An 18,842-nucleotide genomic window follows, 5' to 3' on the forward strand; every position below is an offset into this window, starting at 1 on the left:
AGAAGTAACAAAAGGAGAAAGCTTATTTATTTTTCTTTTTTTTTTAAGTCCAAACTATGTGAAATCCCATATTTCTTGTACTTTAAAGAAAAAAAGAGTTTATAAGCTCTACAACCAAAATAAACAGAAAAAAAACAAGAGGCAAAATACAAGCCAAGAACCTATACTACTCTTTTTTATGCTTTTTGTCACTCTTTAAACTCTTCATTCTTGACCTATGTATGATCATATCAGAGGGTATGGAGAAAGTTTCATAATGCTATTATGATAGATAAATAAAAGAACAATGTATAGAAAAAGGAAAAAAAAACACAAATTCCATAACCATTAACTACTAGGCAGAGGGTAAAATGGCATCCTACTTAACTAAGAAATTTACACTATGGAAGGAAATTATGAACGTCTAATCTTCCACAGAGGGAGGAGTATAAGACATTGCCAAGTAGACAGTGCTGTAGACATGCAGACAACAACTAGAGGGGCTTGCTCCTTCACATTGACCAATCACAGTGGTACAGGGGCGCACCATTTCTCCACCACAAAATATTCCAGAAAAGGGCACTCCTGGAAAATTCTCCAAGAAAGGGGAGCTATCAACATTGGGACGTCCAAAGAAGGATTCTCCCCGGCCGTAACAAGCAAAAATTAAACCTCCAAAAACATTGGCAGTATTGTCTTCATCACCCTTGCAACTCTTGGAATTTCTTTCCAATGTAATATTCTTGAGGGCTTCATGGACCTTGGTTAATGAAGCTAAGGCAGTGTTGGGATCTGAAAAGTAGAATTGAAAGAAATCTCCTGTTTTTATGCCGATGCCGTCCACATACAGATACTCTTCATCACCTCTGTCCAAACACAAAAACTTAGCCTTTTTATTAAGAGCACAAATACCTGCTACGGAAATAGAGGTCTCATAAAAGAGCAAAAAAAAAAAAAAAACGCACACATGGTCATGAGCCTCATGATGCCAATGGTGACAGTTTCACTAGAGGCTATGGAGAACCTTAGATACGTGTTTTAAAGGCCAAGGATTGCAAGTACACCCATAATTTTACGTGAAAGAATGGGAACAAAATTGATTATATAACAGGGCATGTCCAGGCTCCACGAAAAGAAACCAATATAAAAACATCAAATGGCTGTCATAAAAGCTAATAAAGATTCATTTCCAATTTCAGCAGAAGCATCTTTCCCATTATTTCTGTCTGGGCACCATTTTTAATATTTAAGTGATCTCAATATTATAGTAATAAAGTAATACCATCTATCAAAACAAAAAATTAGCTTAGACTTACAATTATGTTAAAAAATATTGTGTGCACCCGTATTTCATTCTGGACAGAATTCATGTCATCTAGGATTGTACAAAAAGAATTTAGGCAATCATGCATACATGCATTTGTCTTTTCTCAAAGAATTTGAGCTCAGATTAACAGTTACAATTTAAACACACGTAGGAGGATTTATGCCTTACTCAACCTCACAAAATCACCAAACAAGCATTAATGAATTAGAAGATTGCTTCTAGTTCCATATACTCAGCATCCAGGAATTTGAAGTACAATAATAATTACACATTGCCACTCCTACAATTGTTTTTCAACATAGCACAAGATTCCAAAAATATGGGTAAAACAACTTTTTAAGACTATAGGAAAACAATTTACCAAATTTGTAAATTTAGACTACCATATCTTTTAGCTGAGTTGGTCATAAGCACTGTAATTCATCCAAGCTAGATAAACCAAAATTAATATCAGCAGTTGAAAATGACAGTGGATGGAATAATGGGATTATAAGATATGGCACTAAAAAGGTAGATGTCGTAAAATTCAGTCCTTTTTCAAAAAATATTAATAAAACGAATCCAGAGAATGAGAGAAGAATAGACATTGATGAGGAAGTAGAACATCTAAAGTAGTTTCAGTCATACCCCACAATTCCATGATATGCAACACAGGTTCTTGGCATTGGCTTCTCTGCTCCCGTGGAGAATTTCCTATGTTTAATTACCCCGATGTACAAATCAGGAGATTCAATATGATTCTCCAGCTGCAACATTTTTTAAGTTAAGAAAATAAAAAACATATTTAAGAAGAAATAAATCCCATACGAGAATTCCGTACCTTGCAATTGGATCCAAACAGTCATTTGTAAATTTCTTCACAAGGGTATTTTATTTATTACATGAAATCTAATGGTCATTCTATAAAACTTCGTTTGACGAGTTCTAAATAATTTAAATATATTTTTCCATATTTAATTTTGCCTAGAAATATGCATATAATTGCGCACCAAATTATTGATATCAAGTAGAATACTCTGACCATCAAGAAGTTCTTGTTGCCCTTCCCTCCTAGCAGTTAGCCATGTTGCACAATCAGTGGAGTTTGCTCTAACTGAGGCTGCCTTGTATCTGGGACCCACAGTTGAAACACCATCTGACAATGCAACATGAAACCTAATAGTTCCTGCAGTGAAATCAATCCATAGCAAAGGTAAGTAACTTGTAAAAAACAACTAAGTTAAAAGACTAGTAAATCATGCCATGTGACTGGAAACAATCACAACAGTAAAACAATGCACAAGATAGACTATTATTCAACTTGTTCACACATACAAAGGCAGAACAAAAAAGAGAGGGAAACATGGTAAAGAAAAAACAATGAGGGTGCTTATCCTACGATGGATGGATACTAGAAAACTGGTGACATTTGTATTCAATATTGATAATTTGTGTTTTGGACACGATTAGGTAAAAAACTTAATAAAGCTTTTATTCAACAAACTCTTGACTTTGATTCAACTTATTTTGGAGAAATAATCACTTATTTTTGCCAACTTCCTCAGACAAATTTTAAAAGTGACCACTTCAAATTTAACATTAACAAACATGAAAGTAGATACTGAGGTAAGTGTCATCAACATGAAGCTCACTAAAACAAGTCAACTGACAGAACTCCATAATAAGTGATTCTATCAAGTAAATACTGGGCCTGAGCCTGGTTCATATCAGAGATCCTCCCAAGAATTTTCAAGTCAGGCAATTCCTTCCATTTAATTAGTACTTTTGTTTCTCATGTCCTTCTTAATGGTGAAAGCTTCTTCAAGCTGACTTGCATCTCCCAATCTTCACCCAGTATGGGGAAGTGGTTGACCCAATCTAACATATCCTGTCCCGCAAAGGACTGAACATCTAATGCATGGGAATAGGTATTCATGAATGCTTTGGTAACCACCGATAGTGAGTAACACAATAAGGCCAACAAACCTCTAAGATAGCGACAAGTTTCAACTAATATTTTTAGCCTGAATTAGAACTTGTTATGAATTATGATTTAGTTTTATATCACAAACAACAATGAACATGGAAACTCAAGAAAGTTTAGCCACTAAACACAAATTTAATCTAAGCATAAATGGAAACTCAAGGCCACCTTAAGAAATAAACTGTTAGGAACCCAAAATTCAAAAGAGAAAGAAGAGTAATATTCTTTTAAGTATAGACTGTATAGACCCAAAAGAACACAAAAAATAGAAGAGCACTCTCTCCTCCAAGGGTTTCCCCTTCACAAAGAGTTAAAGCTCAATCTACAAAATTGCCAAAAAGTCTTGGGTGGTGGTCGATATGAGAGTGTTACTACCCTCCAATTCAGGTCTAGAGGCTTGGTTGGTTGGTCGATATGAGAGAATTATTGACTCCTTTTGTTCCATTAATAATAAGAACGGCTTCTTTTCCAGGATTCCCATGGACCATATGATTGTTCTATATTACTTTTTGACCTGGTGACCTCTTACATGGGCTTGGATTTTAACAATTCCATGACGAAGAATTCTTTTCTCCTCTCTTCTTCCAACCCTGAAACTTTTTCTGTATTTGTATAGCGGCGGCAATGGCTAAACCCTCTCCTTGTTCAGATTTGTTCATCCTACAAGCTAAAAAGGAAAGAGCTTGTTGATCTGACCATCCAAATTCATCATCATCATCATGCCGAGCTAACTGTTTCCTCTAAAATGACTGCATTTTGTATACTTGATGAATTTTTTGTATACTTAATGAATTTGATCAAAAACTTGTGTAACATTCTGGACCGCATTGAGAAAATCCTTAAGGCAGATAACATCTGGTATATCCCCGTAAAGCACAAGTGTCGCAGTTCGCTCTGAAACTATTTGCATTGCTTCCATTCCTGAAGTTTCTTTCCCCATCTTTATCTTCCTCCATTGTTAGTAATTCAAGATGGCTAGTTGATAAAGACTCTACAAGAAAACTGGAAATTCCTTTGTGGCCATTGCCAAAAGCAAGATCTGCTGGTGTTATAATGTCAGGAATTTCGAGATATGGATTTGTAACTGCTATAGTGGATGCACCCATGGACACTCAAACCTCAACTGGGTCGCTCCCTGACACCACTGTTTTAACCCTAGGCCTCAACAATTTCTCTCCCTCATCTGGTTTACTACTCTGTGGATATCTTTCTTCCTTCTTCTCTTCATCATTAGCCAAGAACTCTCCTTCTTTAGAGAATTTCTTACCTTTCTTGATGTTTTGCAGACTATCTTTCTCAGCATCCATACTTGTTATTCCCTCTTTCTTTCCTTTCATGACAAATTTCTCACTTCCTTCTGAGCCCCTTCCATCATTAATGAGTTCTTGTAGCATGTCTTTTATTTCTTGGATGATTTCCCTTATTTCTTGCATACAATCTTTTTTTTTGTCATGGCTCTTCCTTGTTTGTTGGCCCCTTTCTCCATAGTATTTACTCTTTCTTCCATGCTTCCACCTCTTCCTCTATCCAACAGGTCGGACCAATTTGTTAGGAACCTAGAATTCAAAAGCGAAGAGTAATATTCTTTATGGTATATGGCTTCTTGTGTATGGCCTATTGAGAGAGAATATTTTGGTGAGAAAGAAGGAAAGGAACTATCAACAACTCAACTCGCTCCCTATATTTCATAATTATCACATCTTCCTCAAGCTTAGTAATGTACTTAGTGGACTTTATAACATTCCCAATTGCAAGTGTCAAATCACCATGCTCTTAAACCTCTCCCCAAATCTGAAGCAATCATTCCATGATAGGTTTAGGAGGAAAGTGTATGTTAGGAGGAATAAGGATAACAGGCAATTATAACTGTCTGTGAGGTTGTTAGGATATAGGATGATAGAATAGGTGGGTTTAGGAGTTAAGGGTGTGGGGGTGTCGGTTGTAAAAGGGGTAGTGGGTCAGAGCTGATATAAATAGAGCTCTTGTAACTCTGTAGAGGATTATCGAGTATTATTTTGTAAAGTCAGGTTTAGCCTGTAGAGAGAGGTTATGCTCCCAACCCCATTCACTATAAAGTGACAATTCTACTACTGTGAATAAGAGAATCCATTCTTTCATCTCTATTATATGTTGTCAGTGGTGTTATTGTTTGGGTTTCATCTCTTTTATCAGCATCAAGAGGGTGTGTTGTTAGGTTCCAAACCTAGGAACCTAACAAATTGGTCCGACTTGCCGTTTCGAGAAGCGGCCCGATCATCCAGAGTGTTGCCGTTTCAACAGGAGCACTGTCGGTTTTCCTAAGGAGAGTGGTGCTGGAATTAAGAAGTAGTCAAGAACCTGTCGGATCGAGACGCTGTCGGATCAAGACGCTGCCGGATCAAGACGCTATCGGATCGAGACGTTGTCGGATCGAGACGCTGCCGAATCGAGACACCGCTGGAATCGTGTGAGGGTGAAGGAAATTGCGGTTGATAGAATGAAGGCGCAGACAGGGGAGCTGTGACCAGATTATGCAACAATATGCCAAGATTATGTTGCAATACGCCAAAATTATGCTGCAATATGCCAAGATTTGCAAGAAATAATGAGGATGATGGGGGGAGCGGGCTCACAACAACGACGAACAATCAGGTGGAAGTCAGGCTTCCGTAAACGGGAACCAGCGACAGGCTTCCGTAAACGGGAACCAGCGACGGTGCGAGGAAGATATTGGAAGGAGAGTGGGTGGCGATCACGGTGGGACCCAAACCCACAATCACGGTGGCAATCACCAGGAGGTGCAAAATCAATGGCGGAAAAGGGTTGAATTAACCGCTTTCAAAGGTCTAGACCCGTTAAACTGGATCAATAGGGCGGAGAGGGTTTTCGATCTTCAAGGAGTAGCCGAGGAGGAGAAAGTGCGGTTCGCAGACATAAGCATGGAGGGCAGCGCGGGCTACTGGTTCAGAGCCTGGAAGGAGAAAGCCAAGAATCGTTCAAGGGATGGGTTGAAGGAAGCCCTTGTGACAAGGTTTGGAACCTACGTTGAGCGTTTGGCGGCATCAAAACAGACGGGGACGGTGGCGATGCAGATTGCAAAGGATGTTGAAGAATTCCAAGGAGGTGAAAAGGTCGGGAACAGGAGCGGGATTGAAGACCAGTCGTCTTGGGGACGACCGAGCGAAGAGGTGACACTGTCCGAGACCTATTGCTATAACCCATGCCGATTGAAAGTTACCGAACGGTTAGAGGCCGATCGCCATAATCCAGGACGACCGTTCGATCCAGGCCATTAGTGGCCAGAAAAGAGTCGAGGGACGGTTATTTTGGGAGAGGATGAAGGGTTGGAGACTGAGGAAGCGGAGACCGAAGTAGACCGGAAGCAGATGGAGATGTCCGTTTTCTCGGCTGGAGGCCTCACTCAGCCAAAAATGATGAAACCAAACGGTTTAATAAGGGGCCGAACGAGTATGGTTTTGACCGACAGTGGAGCCAGCCACAATTTCATAGGCAAGGGACTGGTCGAGGAACAGGGTTTACCCATGGAGGATACCCAACCGTAACAGGTGAGCTTGGGGAATGAGCAGAGGAAGAAAACCAACACGAACCGAACGGTTGAAGATAGCGGGAAGGAACCAAACGATAGATCAAGGGTTGCCGAACGATCCGATGTCGAGCGCAATATTCCAGGTGAGGTTGCCGAGCGATCCGAGACCGATTTAGACCTGAAGCAGACGGAGTTGTCCACTCTCTCGGCTGGAGGCCCTATTCAGCCAAAAGCGATGAAGCTGCACGGTTCGATAGGGAACCAAACGGTATTGACCATTAAAGGACAAAACCGAACGGTGTTGCCCGTTAAAGGAAGAAACCAAACGGTATTGACTAGGGTGTTCAATCAAGGAGGGAAGAAGGTATTTAGCAAGGGGGATCCAACACTAGCTAGAAGGTGGGGGGAGCCAGAAGCTTTGTTAAAAGTAAAGGAAGTAGAACCATGGACCTTGGTGTGGGATTTGGGGGTGATAGGAAGGAAAGAGGAAGAATGGAAGATAGTGGAGGCGGAATTGCCACCACCTAAGCCTCCCGACCTGAATTGGTGGGCAGTAGCCAGTGGATTCTCTTCAGATGATAACAAGATGATGAAGAGGAGCCAAGAGACCAAGTTTTTCGACTCCAACCTTGAGGACAAGGTTGTTCTGCAGGGGGGGTGTAATGTTAGGATATAGGATGATAGAATAGGTGGGTTTAGGAGTTAAGGGTGTGGGGGTGTCGATTGTAAAAGGTGTAGCGGGTCAGAGCTGATATAAATAGAGCTCTTGTAACTCTGTAGAGGATTATCGAGTATTATTTTGTAAAGTCAGGTTTAGCCTGTAGAGAGAGGTTATGCTCTCAACCAGGGAGGTTATGCTCCCAACCCCATTTTCTGTAAAGTGACAATTCTACTACTGTGAATAAGAGAATCCATTCTTTCATCTCTATTATCTATTGTCAGTGGTGTTATTGTTTGGGTTTCATCTCTTTTATCGGCATCGAGAGGGTGTGTTGTTAGGTTCCAAACCCAGGAACCTAACAGAGGTGGATTGTTGTAAACAGACTACTATATATAGTCTGTATATGGGTTGTTTTTAGAAGGTTTTATGAAGATTGTAAGTGTAAGGAAGGGAGAGACAAGTCGTCTCGAAAGACCTGGGATTTTGTTTTGTGTTCTCAGTCATTAAACATAGACCAAGCTGTCTGGTTTTCCTAAGAAATCATCCAAGAATCTGTCTTGAAGTTCTTTACAGTGTTAATAAAATTTGGGTACCTATCAATTGGTATTCAGAGCCTCTTTCCTGGTGTAGTGGTGGTTGTTGGGGCATGGTGAATACAAGAATGGAATCAAGATTGGATGGCCTGGAAAAAATAGTGCAAGAACGGGACAATGAGAATCATAGAAGGTTCCACTGTTTGGAGGATATGACTAAGGGGCTTACAGTGGTGGTAGAAAGGTTAGCGTCATTCGATAAACATACAGAAGATAACTCTTTTGTTGCCAAGGGAAGCAGTGACGGTGGTAGAGAGAATGAGGGGGGAGGTTATGTCGTGGCTTCTTCAAAATGGAGAAAGTTGGACATTCCTATTTTTGTGGGAGACGAGGCTTATTGCTGGACTAACATATTGGAGAGGTATTTTTGTTTGAAAGAAGTCAGTGAGGAGAAGAGGATGGAGGTTGTTATGGTTGCCTTGGAGGGGGAAGTCACTCTCTCTCTCTCTCTCAATGAAAAAGGGCATTATGCACGCAGTTACATGGATTATATCATGGATCATGTCAAAAGATAACAAGACATACCCAAAGACCTATCTCTGTCCTGAGCAAATACCAGAGCAACAGCTTCTACGTTTCCTCTTTTACTACAAATGATTCTAGAATCATTCCCACTTTTGGGTACAAAGTCAAAGGAGCCTCTCTCATCACCCACAACGATAGTGTCCAATGGCATAGCATAATCTGAAATGAAAACAAGACATCATTTTTGATAAAAAAAGAATAATGAAATTGAAAAGCACAAGCTTGTAGTAAAAGGGTACAAATTAAAATAATGATCTAAAACACATTGGTAGAATACAGTTTCCGAATCTAAAGTCAAGTACAAATTACAGATATGTATCCCATAGATATTTGACAACAAAAATTTTAGAGTAAACACGAAGTTATATCTTTTAGTAAAAAAATTGTGCACATAATAAACCCCATGAAATAATTTCCTTCCTTGCTCTTTTGCCTACCAAGCACCACGCCAATTTTCTCCTACTATATTCCTCATAAAGTAAAGAGGCAATGAAAATGAAAATATTAAACAAAAGTGCATAACTAAGAAACATAATACATACAGGAATACCAAATGATATGCATATAAGTATCACTCACCCAATTTCTCCAGAACCAATTTCATGTCACTGCTTGCTTCCTACGCAGCCAAATCAGAGTATCAGAAACATAACCAAGAATTAAATAAATAATGAAAAAGATCATAAAATAAAATTAGTATATATGCGTGCAGCTATAAACTTACTCCAAACAATATAATCCCAACAGGGAACTGGCGACCGGAGGCAATGGCTGAATATTCCTTAATATCCTTAATAAAATTGTCGACCCAAGGTGCTTGAGATGACTGGTGGAAAAAATAAATAAAAGAATAAAGCAAACCCTCATTTAAATATAAGTAATCAGTATAAAGATGCGAAAGGGTGCAACTAAGGAACTGAGGTGAGGCAACATTAGTGACTCATACTGGTTGAACCACACACTATGCCTTAATGCCTTTCTGGTTCTGAGCTTAGACAAGCACATCTAAAAAACGATCTAATATGCTAACTGTGATGTTAAAAGAGATCAAATAGTCATAGTGTTAGTCTATGGATTGAGACTCGTCTGTTTAGTAAAGTGTGTAGTTAATAATATGAAAAACCAATGCAAAACAGACAAATATTTTACTGTCATGTTCTTTTTATGTTCTTTAACACCTGTCTTCAATAAGCCATCTCTATCTACTTGGCATCAACCCCTAAAATTGGGTTGTACAAACATTCATTTTCACAATGTCTTACTATCTCTATCTCTCTTAGATTACATATTCATTTCCTGAGAATGCACAAGTCCAAATTCTTAAAGGGATTTTACTACCTTTTGTGGCCGCCGCAACGGCACAGCTTCGACTTTCAATCCCGGCAAGTAGCCAACAGTCAAAACTAAGCCTTCGTTTATAGACTTTGCATATGTTTCCTCACCAAAGCCACTAAAAAGGGCACCCCATTTGACCTACATAAATCACCCTGCGTTTAGTCGAGTTCAGAAAATCTCTATCACAACAGAAAACAAATATCAAAACCCAACCTCTTTAAACTCATCAGTAACAGCATCCCTTCCAATAATACCATTTGCCACGGTAACAATAACGGGAATATTAGATCCCAATGACTGTCTAATCTGTAACATAAGCATTAAGCCAATTGCATAGCAAACACAATAAAGCAAAAAATCAAAAGAGGTGAAGGTATTAATTCCTTACAAGCCGCAGAGTCTTGGAAGTGCAGAATCCAGTTCCAGTATTGGCAATAGCAAAATGTGGTCGAATTGGCTCCGACAGAACCCTTTGCACAACCTCGTTGACAGCATCCTATTCGAAATTGTAAAGCGTTAACCGACATCATTCCGTAGGTTTATTACCGAACCCTAATTCAGTAAAATGTGAGATAGAAAGAGGCGTACGGGGAGCGAAGGGTTGAGAGAGAGCGCAGAAGAGAGTTTGGGACGAGAGAGGATGCGATTGCAGAGAGAGTTCCATGCTTTGCTGACGCACGCTGCGGAAGCGAATGGTACAGCAGGAAGCCTCGCTAGAATGTTCTGAAGAATATCCTCATTCAGCATACTCAAGCTGGTGTTCGCATCGCTCGAAGCTTTCACCTTCGTGCTCGATTTTAGCGACGACGATGGCTTCTCCATGGCTGTTCAACACCATCTACGTAAACATCGCAGAAAGTACCGAGAAGAAAATGGCGAAACATTTTTTACATGGGCCACGGATTGGGCCGTGGAACTCAGAAATCTTTTTCTAAACAAATTATTAAATTTATCATATACATGTTATATGATATACAAAATTGTATTCTGATTAAATTAATACTTTTATGCTGTGAAATTTCATTAATAATTCATTTTTCTTCTTCTTGTATTTTTAATCTTTTTTATTTTTATAGATCTCTTTTGCACTTTACGGAAAATGAAATACAGATTTATTTTAAAGACATACAATATAAAAGATTGTATATACGGGTTACACTCTTACTACTTTAATCTTTTAAAAAGAAATAAAAATGGTTATTCACTAACTTCACACCTGTACACATGCCTACCAATAGTAGAAAAATCAATATTCACGGATATTTCTGAAAAAAGTTTAAGAGTAGATACTAAATGAATATTTTAATAAATATATGTGGATAATGGGTATGAGGATCATGGTATATGAACAGTGGATATATGTTACCCACTTATAATTATTTTTTGGGTAAGTATGTTTGTAGTTTTTAAATTTTGTTGGGATATGGATATAAGTTTTTTTAAGTCAATTAATGTTAAATTTTTTTTACATGTGAAATGTGTTTCTTTGTAAATATTAAAGCTTAAACTGTCTAAACAACTCAAATTATATAAATAATTTAACTATTAGTACGAAACACAATTGATATATCAAGAAAATTTAATATAATTGAATTAAAATAATTATATTTATTTATTTTTAAAGTTTGAGAATCATGATATATTAATTTTTTTTTTCAGAATTCAAATTCTTTGTCAAAATTCATGGACTAAAGTTATGGTTAACCATTATTTTCTATATTTTTTTTCTTGAAAAATACTTATTAGTGAGTTTTATTTTACAATTTTTTTTAAATGGAGTAATCAAAATAAAGCTACTAGTGAAAAATAATAATTATTGAAGAATTGTTTGGAAATTGATTTCATATATTTTTTTTATTTAGACCTATAAAATTGAAGATATTTTCAAAAGGATTAATTTTAAAAATTCTATACTTTTATACAACTCATTCAAATTTGCATGCATTATAACATTTTAGTAAATAGTTTTATTTGAATTGTACTTAAAAAGTATTTTTTTATTTAATTTTATATTTTAAAATTTTGGTTTTAAGTAAATTTATTTAAAATTTTAAAAAAAATTATATATATATATATATATATATATATATATATATATATATATATATATATATATGCAAAATATCATTTCCTACCACAAATTTTTTTTATAAATATTAGTGTTGTCAAAATGGATTAGAACCTATGGGTCAACCTGACTCACCACGAGTTTAGGTCGGGTTGGGTTTGAAAAAAATGTCATTTTTTGATACGGATCAATTTTCAATCTGGCACACTTAAAATCCAGTACACCCGCCATGGTGAGTCGAGTTGATTATTTTAATTTAATTTAATTATTTATTATTTTATATTTCAATATTATTAGTTAGCAGTTTTTTTGTAGATGAAGATAAAATATGGTATGTTTTCAGGAGAGAAAAATATTATGGATTTATCTATTCATGATTCTAATATTAGAAATGGATAAATGCTACAAAAATATCAATTTTAGTAACTTATTTGTTTATTTTTTGTGTTTGTTTTTTTATTACATTTAGATTGTTTGGTTCTTTAAAAAAATTAATTTTTTTTAGATTTGAAAAAAAAAATTATAATTAAGTGAGAGGAGGAATATCTAACAAATGATAAAACTAATAACAAAACATATATTTTTTATAGAATTCGGTAAAGATAATTCACTATCCCTATCCAATTCAACTCATTTTCATCATTAAATAATGTATATAAACATGGACACTTTTTGTTTCCAAATTGTACGAGGTCATTGGTTAATTAAGAATCCTAAATATATTTGCTATCAGATCAAACACTTTTTTATTTGTGAAATATTTAAGTTTCTAAATACATTTCTTAATATATTTAGAATTTGAAACATTGCTACCATAAAAATACAAGTAGAGTCCTTCTCAATAATAAAAAAAAACTTGTTTTTATTAGTGAGTAAATCCAATCATCACAAGTTAAAAAAATATATTTTATAATGAGTTAAAACATTCAACTCCTTTTCATATTAATTTTAGAAGTACGAATTAAATTTTAAATACTTTAAAAAAATTGTGAAAGATGAGTCTTCTATTTTGAGAAAATAATTAATTTCAAAGGATAATAAAAATATGTAATAACAAAGATAATAAAATAGATGATAAGTTAAGACATTTCGTCCTTGAAATTTTTTTTAAAGGGTTGTAATATATTCTAAAAGATTACAAAACGTCTAAAGAGTTTAATATATTATAGAGACTACACAAGTATTTTTCATTACTATTATTATTGATTCAAGTACACATTATAGAAAAAAGATGACAAGTATTTTTTTTAGTAAGATCTTACTTTTAAGAATATTTTAAAAGTGTTATTCCTAATTATAATGAAGAAGAGTATTTGAGGTTATGAATCACATATCAATAGAATAGTTCACAATTTTCTTTATAACAGAAAACAAAAGCGTACATAAAAGATTAGATATTGGGAATAATTAATAAGGTTATGATCTTCTTTTTATAGAGCACCTTAGGTTTCTTCTTTATTTTCTGCTTGGGGATGAAGAGAAAGAAACAAGAATAATATGAGTGTGGTGGCAGATGGAGACCATGACCCCTTTATGTAACATTTGTAAGTTACTTTTTCTTCCATATCTTCCTCACTGTCACTTCCAAAGACATCTTCATCATCAAATTCATCATCCATGTTTTGCTTATCTAACTTCTTTTGAATTTCAACAAATGATTTTTCAAGTTTGTCAAACCTAGCTGACTGAATCTTGATTGCTTAACCATGAACCTTTCAAAATATGTCTTTGGTTTGAAGGCAGGTCCTGCATTTGAAGCGTCCATATTTAATGGCTCAATGTCTTCTCCTTCCATGGGCTGATGTTCATCCTTGAATGCCCATCTTGTTTCACTTTTTCTAAGTCCCATGTGGTGCAAGGCAAGGTTGGAGATAAGATTGGTTTTATTACAGTCTCTTGTCACCTCATTAGTGAGATCAACATTGTAATGGCTAATAACCTTGGACAAAAAGATAACATAGGGAAGCTTTGCCAAATTTTGTTTTGTTATATTGACCATATGATAACAAATAGCTGCTATCCAATCGGTTTGAAGTCTTCCCTTCAAGGCATGGATCAGATAAAAGTCCTCTGTAGTTAGTTGAGCATGATTGCTCCCCCTAGGCAATAGAATCCATGCAATGACAAATGCACACAATCTATCATCTCTTTTTAAACCCCCTTCCCTGTATAATGTGTAATCTCTAGGCTCTTCAGGGTTTCTCAAGCATGTTTTATATGGCAAGCTTGTTTACTTCAAGCATTCTTAGATGAGATTTGTAGCCTCTTGGACGTATACCAGCAATAAATGTCTAGACATCCTCATCTAGTCTAATATCTACTCTTTTTACTCTTGTGCATATAGTACCATCAAATACTTTTAGATTTGCACAAAACACCTTTACTAAATCTGGGTACCACTCACTAGACATCTCCACGAAATTTGCCAGCCCTTGATACTTCAACTAGTCTTGAAAGATGAATCCTTCTCTTCGAAAATAGTTTATCCCTGTGTATTTGTGGGCGACGATTTTTCGAATACGCCAAAAGCATTCAGAATTCGTTTGAGCTTCTTCATCGCTTATCCACTTGGTGGGACTAGCTGACCTGGTTTTCCGAGCGACCCTTTTGACACATTTTGAAGAAAAGGCCATGAGGATTATAGGTTTGAGAGGATTTTTGACAGTGAAGGAATTTTGATCTCAAGATTCTAAGAATGAGAAATGAAAGAACATTTTAATTGATTAGGGTTTCAACCTAATTGATTAAGAGAAGTGGGGAATTTGTTTAAAGTTTGAAAAACCCTTTCTAAAGCTATTTTAACCGATTATATTTTTAATGTAATCGATTATATCAGTAACAAAACCCAATTCTAGCAAAACAGAGAAGAATGCCCAATCAATCATGGTCTTAACATAATCGATTAAAACTCACATATTTGGTCATTTTGAATATTTTTACTCATCCTATTTACATCTAGCATCAAGCACCCATCATACATGTCAAAATGTTTATGCAAAATGTAAAATATGCATGTTTTACCAATATCAATGCTTGTTACCAAGTTTGATGTCTTCAAGGTGTTATGATCACTTTGAATTGTGAGATATGTTTCAGTTCTACATTTCACCTTAGCACAGACATCTTCAATTCATCTCAGTTACATGCAAAACAGTTAAAAGCCTTGGATGTAGGTATCCAAATGAATTTGGGTCATTTAGGCTTTGTTCACTTGAATGGATTTGAGGGAGAGTGATTGAGTGGATTTGAGAGGATTTAAAAATAAATTTTATTGTTGTTTATTTGAATGAATTTGGAGGTAAGTGAGAGTGGATTTGGAAGTAAATTTTTTTAATCTGTCAAATCAATGAAATCCTACACTAATTCTCACCAACGTTGCTTCCAAATTCACTCTCACTTACCTCCAAATTTACTCAAATAAACAACAAAAAAAATTATCTTCAAATCCACTCAATCACTCTCCCTCAAATCCATTCAAGTGAACAAAGGGTTAGTGTTAGGTAGTTGTGGTGATTCCTTAGGAATCCATTTAAATTTACCCTTAGGCACACCAACATTTTTGTAGTAGCAAACCTTTGATAGATGACCAATATGATTGTAGTAAAAGCATGTTATAGATCAGGGTTTACTAATGTCAATGAACTTTCTAGTCTTCAATTTACTGTTTTTACGGGTATAGCCAATTCCTTGCTTGTTTAGTACACTTCTTTGTAATCCAAGTAAGACTTCAAGGTTAGAACTACCTAGAGTGAATTTAGACAAAGTGTTCATGAGGTACTTAATTCTTTCCAACTATGTTGGACAATTCTCACACTCTTGAACACTCACTTTACTCTCTTCTATGGTTTGCCTAGGTGAATTTTCTAAACCTTCTAGTTCAGTTTTCAGCCTTTCATTCTCTTTGTCTAGGTTGTCTACTCTACTTTCTAGACACTTATTTTCTTTCTTAAGTATATTAATTGAGTATTGCATTTTCCTAGCCTCTTCATGTGATTCTTGGAATGCATCAAGAAGTTGATAATACCTGTCTTTTATGATTTCATCTTCAAAAAAGCTTGCACTGCTTTCTGAACTCATTAAGACTGCCATCAAGCAAAAATTTGTTATTTCTTTAATGCTCTCATCAGATTCACTTGAACAGGAGCTTGAGCACTATCTTCCCAAGCTATATAGGCCCTTTTCTTTCTTTGATTTCTACTGTCTGGATGATTCTTCTCTTTAGTTTTTGTTTCATTTTAATTACTTGACATTCAGGCTTAATATATCTAACCTTGCCATATTCATAGCAAGTTGATGCAACAACAGATTTTCCCTTTCTTTTATTTGTCCTTGCATTACCTGCAAAATCAAAGTTAGACTTATTTTTGAATTTCAACAATTTAGAGAACCTTTTTACCATGAAACTCATTGCCTCAACATCTAAATTTTCAGCTTCAGGATCATCTTCAGCCTTATACTTTCTTGAACCAGTTTTATTTGTTGTTCTTGCAGTAGTCTTGAGAGCAATTGTGTGCCTTTGCTCTCCTTCTTCCTCTTCTTTCAATCTTCCCAGTTCTAGTTCATGTTCCCTTAGTTTCCGAAACAAAGTAGCCATATTTATAGTAGTTAAATCCCTTGACAAATATGGCTATAACCTTTGGCTGCCAATTTTGGTTCAAACTTTTTAGAATCTTAATGTTTAGCTCTTCCTTGTCAAATGTCCTTCCAAGAGCAAGAAGGTGATTCACTATGTTTGAGTAAATCTTTTTTGAACATCAAATATAGTCTCACCATTCTTCATCCTAAACATTTCATACTCTTGGATCAAAGAGTTCTTCCTAGATCTTTTTACTTCATTCATCCTTTCATGAGTTACCTCCAAAACATCCCAAATCTCTTTGGCAATTTGAGATACCGAGATTCTATAGAATTCATCAATTGTAAGTGCAAAGGAAATGATGTTCTTGGACGTCATGATACCTCCATCCTTGGTGCTAAACGCAGAAACAACGAGCTCTTGGATTGGGTAAAGTGGCAGTGGAAGATAGATGCAGAGGTTTATGGAGGAGGTGCTTAGGTGGAGGTGGTTCTAGCTCAGACGACCCTCCATCAAAGGAAGGAAGCTAGAGGGGATTTTGGGGAAGCATTGGTTGGTGACTTTCGTGCAAGAGAAGGGCTGGAAATGCATCAGCAATCAATTCTCTAGATTCATCAAAAGTGCCTTTACAAGTGAAGATACGGTGAATTTATAATAGGTTCACCTAGCTTTGTACGGTGTTGATGTTTTCCACTAAAGATGGATCATAAGCCACGTAGCAAGGCATGGATGGTGTGCTGAAACTCTAGAAAGCACTTAATACACGTGCTAGAAAAAGAAAACATTGTTGTTGGCGTGGACAGCTCCTTGAGTGTTGATTGATAGCGGAATTGGGCTAAGGGTGGCCCAATCTGGAAGTCAATTTCAACCTTGCTCCAAATGATGCAATTCTTCAAAGTTGGCTGCTGGAAAATGCTTTCTTTGTCCTCTTGGAGCCTTCTATGCATTGCTTTAGTCATGGGCCTTGATTGAAAGTTTTCATAGGTGCCTTCTATGCTTATTATGATCACTTTATTAGTAATGAGCTCATGATTAATTAGTGGGCTTGGACCCCGTTTATCACCTTACATCATATGACCTCTCCTACTTTCTTCAATTGTCCACTCAGAAAATTCTTTGGGTTTGGTCTTCTCATTTTCTATCTTGGTTGGTTCATAGGGTCCATTGGTCACAACATCTCATACACCTTTGTGTATTGATTGCAAGAAAATAAGAAAAGAAAGACCTTATATCTTAAGCCAAGAGGGGGGAAGGGTGAATTGGATTAATCCTTTGTAGAAATATTTTTGAAATCTTTGAGTTCTTTGCTTCAAGAAATCAATAAACAAAGAATAACGAATCAACAAGTAGAGAAAGATCAACACAAACAATCTATACTGGTTAGGCTATCACAAGCCTACATCTAGTCCTCCTTCAACAACCTTAGTTGAAGGGAATCCACTATAATGATTGAGTATACAAGAATAGAGAGACAACCCTCTGAATACACTTCTCTCACCACTCAAAATCAAAATAACAACACAATAGATTAACACACTCAATCTCTTACAAATACCAAGAGCAATCCCAGCTCTTCAACCTGGCTATCCCCGCATAGGTACACAATACAAATTGTTTGAAAAACCTGATCTTGAACACAGTCTTCAAAGTGAAAAATTAATCAGAACCAATGTAGTCCAATTTCCTTGAATGAATCCTTGTAGTTTGATCACCAAGAAAGCTTTGATTCCTCCAAGAACGTGTCTTTGAGAACACCTGTACAAAAACTCAAAAGATTTGTCAGTATTTGAAAATGTTAACGTTATGGAAACAAGTTTTAAATATTTTCAAATCCTATCGCAGTATAATCGATTATGTTATTTATGTAATCTGTTATGCTTTCCTTTATGTTTTAATACATTATCCTATGTGTGTAATAGATTATTTAAACACTTAACCCTATTATTGCTTCATTTAACAGTCTTAACAGATTAGGCTATTTATGTAATGGATTAAACTATCCTTTTTGTTTTAATCGATTATCAAACTTATGTAATCGATTATTTCAACACTTAATCGTATTAGTCATCCATTTGCCATCCTTAATAGATTATCTCACTTATATAACAGATTATGGCTTTCTTTTTGTTTTAATCGATTATATAACTTGTATAATCGATTATAACAGAGTAGTTTACCCCTGTTATCCTTCTAAGTGATCTAGCTAGATTAACAGATTATATACTTTATTTAATCGATTATTTCTACTAGAAATGAGATTTTTCATCTGTTTTAAACTTAAATCACTCC

General features: G+C 35.9%; 1 protein-coding gene across 1 annotated transcript; it reads right to left on the bottom strand.

Moving 5' to 3' along the window:
• Positions 1 to 238: 238 nt before the first annotated feature.
• Positions 239 to 10,833, bottom strand: LOC108331751 (F-box/LRR-repeat protein At5g63520). The gene is made up of 10 exons (XM_017566660.2): positions 10,498 to 10,833; positions 10,298 to 10,405; positions 10,123 to 10,215; positions 9,913 to 10,047; positions 9,299 to 9,400; positions 9,154 to 9,193; positions 8,575 to 8,733; positions 2,296 to 2,471; positions 1,934 to 2,052; positions 239 to 845 (listed from the first exon to the last, which is right to left on the bottom strand). Exons 1-10 carry the CDS (start codon positions 10,729 to 10,731, stop codon positions 404 to 406), a joined length of 1,608 nt encoding a protein of 535 aa, XP_017422149.1. The 5' UTR covers positions 10,732 to 10,833; the 3' UTR covers positions 239 to 403.
• Positions 10,834 to 18,842: the final 8,009 nt, after the last annotated feature.

The sequence above is a fragment of the Vigna angularis genome, chromosome 4, assembly GCF_016808095.1.
Source record: "Vigna angularis cultivar LongXiaoDou No.4 chromosome 4, ASM1680809v1, whole genome shotgun sequence".
NCBI classification, from domain to species: Eukaryota; Viridiplantae; Streptophyta; class Magnoliopsida; order Fabales; family Fabaceae; genus Vigna; species Vigna angularis.

Bases quoted from the DNA above. Each gene is read 5' to 3' on its own strand.
- LOC108331751 (XM_017566660.2), bottom strand. From the start codon at position 10,731: ATGGAGAAGCCATCGTCGTCGCTAAAATCGAGCACGAAGGTGAAAGCT. The intron at 9,194-9,298 runs GTAAGTTTATAG...TTGGCTGCGTAG, and splicing joins TTGGGATTATATTGTTTGGA to GAAGCAAGCAGTGACATGAA. The intron at 846-1,933 runs GTATGACTGAAA...GTGTTTGGACAG, and splicing joins GCATATCATGGAATTGTGGG to AGGTGATGAAGAGTATCTGT.